General features: G+C 38.6%; 1 protein-coding gene across 1 annotated transcript in view; it reads right to left on the bottom strand.

The window, feature by feature from the left end:
- Window positions 1–358: 358 nt before the first annotated feature.
- The window catches only part of LOC101846879 (28S ribosomal protein S15, mitochondrial), a 17,329-nt gene continuing 14,606 nt past the window's right edge, over window positions 359–3,081 (bottom strand). The window contains exon 8 of the mRNA XM_005097095.3: window positions 359–1,451. Within this exon, the coding sequence (XP_005097152.1) occupies window positions 1,233–1,451 (219 nt within the window). The 3' untranslated portion in view covers window positions 359–1,232. The remainder of the gene's footprint in view (window positions 1,452–3,081) is intronic.

Genomic DNA, 3,081 nt, shown 5'->3' with positions numbered 1-3,081 from the left:
AAGAGGTGTTACAAGAGAGTAACTAACACAAAAAAAATAAGGAAGGAGGGGGGATAAGGGCAGCGGATGTATGATAGGGAAGAAAGAGCAAACCACACCAGAACACCCACCAACCACCCACCAACCAGAGTGACAATGCTAAAGACAAAAGAACAAAAAATCTCTTCACTTGGGTCTGCCATTTCAGAAAGAAGGACAACAAGGTGAAAGTTACTACAGAGGGAAACTCAATACTGAAAAGGAAAGAAAAGAAGTAGGAGCTCGTTTCAGTGCATCACCCTCCAACCACCTGTACTGGGTTGTAGTTGTAATGAGCAACAAAAAGGACACAAACTAGAAAATAAAAGAAGGCACACAGTTCAAACTAATTCGTTTTTATTTGTTGAATCATTGTAAAACCAAGTCATTCAAGATTCAAAGTTAATAATAATCTTTCAAAAAAATACGAGTGCAATGGCTACTATAAAAAAGCATTCGATACTCAGTTGAAAAGCCTCAAAATTGCAAAATGACTCTCAAACATCCATTAGATTTTAAACAAGTATTCATCATACGAGTGTTTTCTCTCAATATTCACATTTTTTTCCGTCTTGGTCATCTATTGTCAAAACTAAATGAACTTCAACTTCAAACATTCCCCAATCAACAGCCAATTCACAAATTTACATTGTTTCCTTCATTCACGCATTAACTAAAGCATGGAGCACCATGAAATATTTACTTCACAAATGTATAAAAATTCACACAACAGTGTCACAACTGCATACTGCCAAATCAATATTCAGACAAATACCTGTATTCCCACTGCACACAATTCTCACATCAAGTTTTCAAACAGCAAATATCACATAACTTTTTATCTTCAACTCTACTGTAAGTGTAGCCACTGAAAACAAGATTTATTCATTTACAAAGGCCAGTTCTCTTGAATCGTGGCTAATGTGCAAAATACATTTGTCTTTTACATGACTACATATATCAGGACTCAGTACTTAACCCTTTCCAGTACTTTATGATCTTACTAAAGCACACAGAAGAAGAGAAAACACTGTACCACTACTAATTAGTATTACAGAAAATATTTCAGTCCTCAGAGAGCCTCGAACCTTCAGGAAGATGTATGATATAAAAAATAAATCCATTCTAAATTGTCAATGCTAACATCTTCCCTAAGCATCCAACTTTCTCACCGTTTACTATGTGATATACAGATAACATAATTTTAAAAAATTTCATCCATAATAATCCTCGGTAATTTTGTCTGTCATGCCCAGACGCACTCGCTCTTCCCAGTTCAGGATCTTGTGTGGCTTCTTCGTCTCCTTTTCCTTCACCAACAGCTCCTCAAGAAAGTCTCTAGTGAGTCCATAACTCTCTAAATCTTTATCAATCTCAGCCAAAACTTTTGCCTTGTGTTCATAGAATGCTTGTTTTTCTTCCTCAAATTGAGTCTGAAAGAAGATAGAAATAAGTAAAAGTAGCTGTTAAAAGAGCATTTAGTTGTGTCATGTTCAGCCTGGTGAACTTATGTCTGGAGGGGAACATAATTGGTGTTCGTTTAGTTGAAGGTCTATCACAATGTTTCTGGTTCAGCTGATGGTCTACTTTTCGACTGGTCTGACAGCTGCTTCAGTTGAAGGTCTGTCCGATGTTTATGGTTTACAGGCTTGGAAAAACATCATAGGCCGTATTAAAATATTTTGGTGGTCATAGTATGTCATGGGAGAAGGGGATTTCTTGAAAATAGCACCTTCTGATCCCTTGTTGTCACATATTTTCAATCAGAATCTAAATGACACCGGAAAATGAAGCAGTCTATCCGCACACCCACTCACCACAATTGTGTAACACCCCCGCTTTTGGTCTACATGCTCCCACGCACTGTCATTATCGTTGCCAACCAGGCAGTACTTACCCTACACTAGACACCTAGAACTGAATACACAGTGGCCGATCGAGTGAGACTTGTGGTAGACCGACATAGCATGGTAGACCTTCAACTAAACTGGCACCACATAATTCATAAACATTGTAATATTAAAATTTTGTACTTTCCCCTGAGAACCAATGCTACAACGATTCCACTGAGGACAGAAAGAGTAAGGGCTCATTTCCATTGGGACAGAAACCAACCGACCCAATTCCACCCTTCTCTCGGAAAGTTGGTTGTTGAAATGGAGCTCCGGGTATTTTTTTTTAATCAGCGAAAATTCTGTTAAGCTGTGTCAACAAAAACGACCCGACCCGACAAAAGACGAGCCTGTTGGAAAGCCGCTTGCTGCATTTTAGCCGGGCCGGGCGGTGACTCATCAGTCATAGGCCTCACTGGAGCTAAAAAAATAATAATGCTAAGTTTGGATTAAAAATTTAACATCATATTCATAATCAGCGCCTCAAAATTAGTCAAGTCTACGCGCAAACCATGTGGTTTAAATGCATAATAACAATTTTACCAATTTTCCTTTGAAACCCATACATTTCTTTTTCCCACCTTGGGTTCATGTGAACCCTTGACTATTTTAGCCCCGTGCCGAGAACACAGCCCGCCACAACAGCGGTCTAGCATACACATCCGGGGAATAAGTAGGCCAACAGACTAGACACACAAGACAGAAATGACACGATCGATTTTCCTCCTCCCGACAAAAAAATCCAGTCAGGTCTGTCCCAGTGGACATGAAGTGAAGACTAACACTAATAACAAGACTCTACAAACAAAAACAAAGGCGAGTACAGAAACAGAGAAACAGTTGATTAAAATACCACTCATTTTCACTAACATCCAACAAGAATTTTAAGTACTATAACACACGTGGCTATATCATTACATAATTCAGAAACCGTGACCATCCATATCACCGAAAACTACAGTATAAGTTATAACCCGGATAGGTCGAACACAGATTACTCGAAATCATGCATCCGTCGAACTGTGCCTGCGGTCACGTTTTTTCTTCTTCTTTATCTTTGTAAGAAAATTACGCAAAGCTCAAATACAAACACGGAATAGTCGTAAGAGGTGCACTTGAGACAAAATAATAATAGGCCTAATAATTTTTTTTAAACGGAAAAAATACCACC

This window comes from Aplysia californica, unplaced genomic scaffold, assembly GCF_000002075.1.
Source record: "Aplysia californica isolate F4 #8 unplaced genomic scaffold, AplCal3.0 scaffold00146, whole genome shotgun sequence".
NCBI lineage: Eukaryota > Metazoa > Mollusca > Gastropoda > Aplysiida > Aplysiidae > Aplysia > Aplysia californica.
This window is presented reverse-complemented; position numbering and strand designations above follow the sequence as displayed.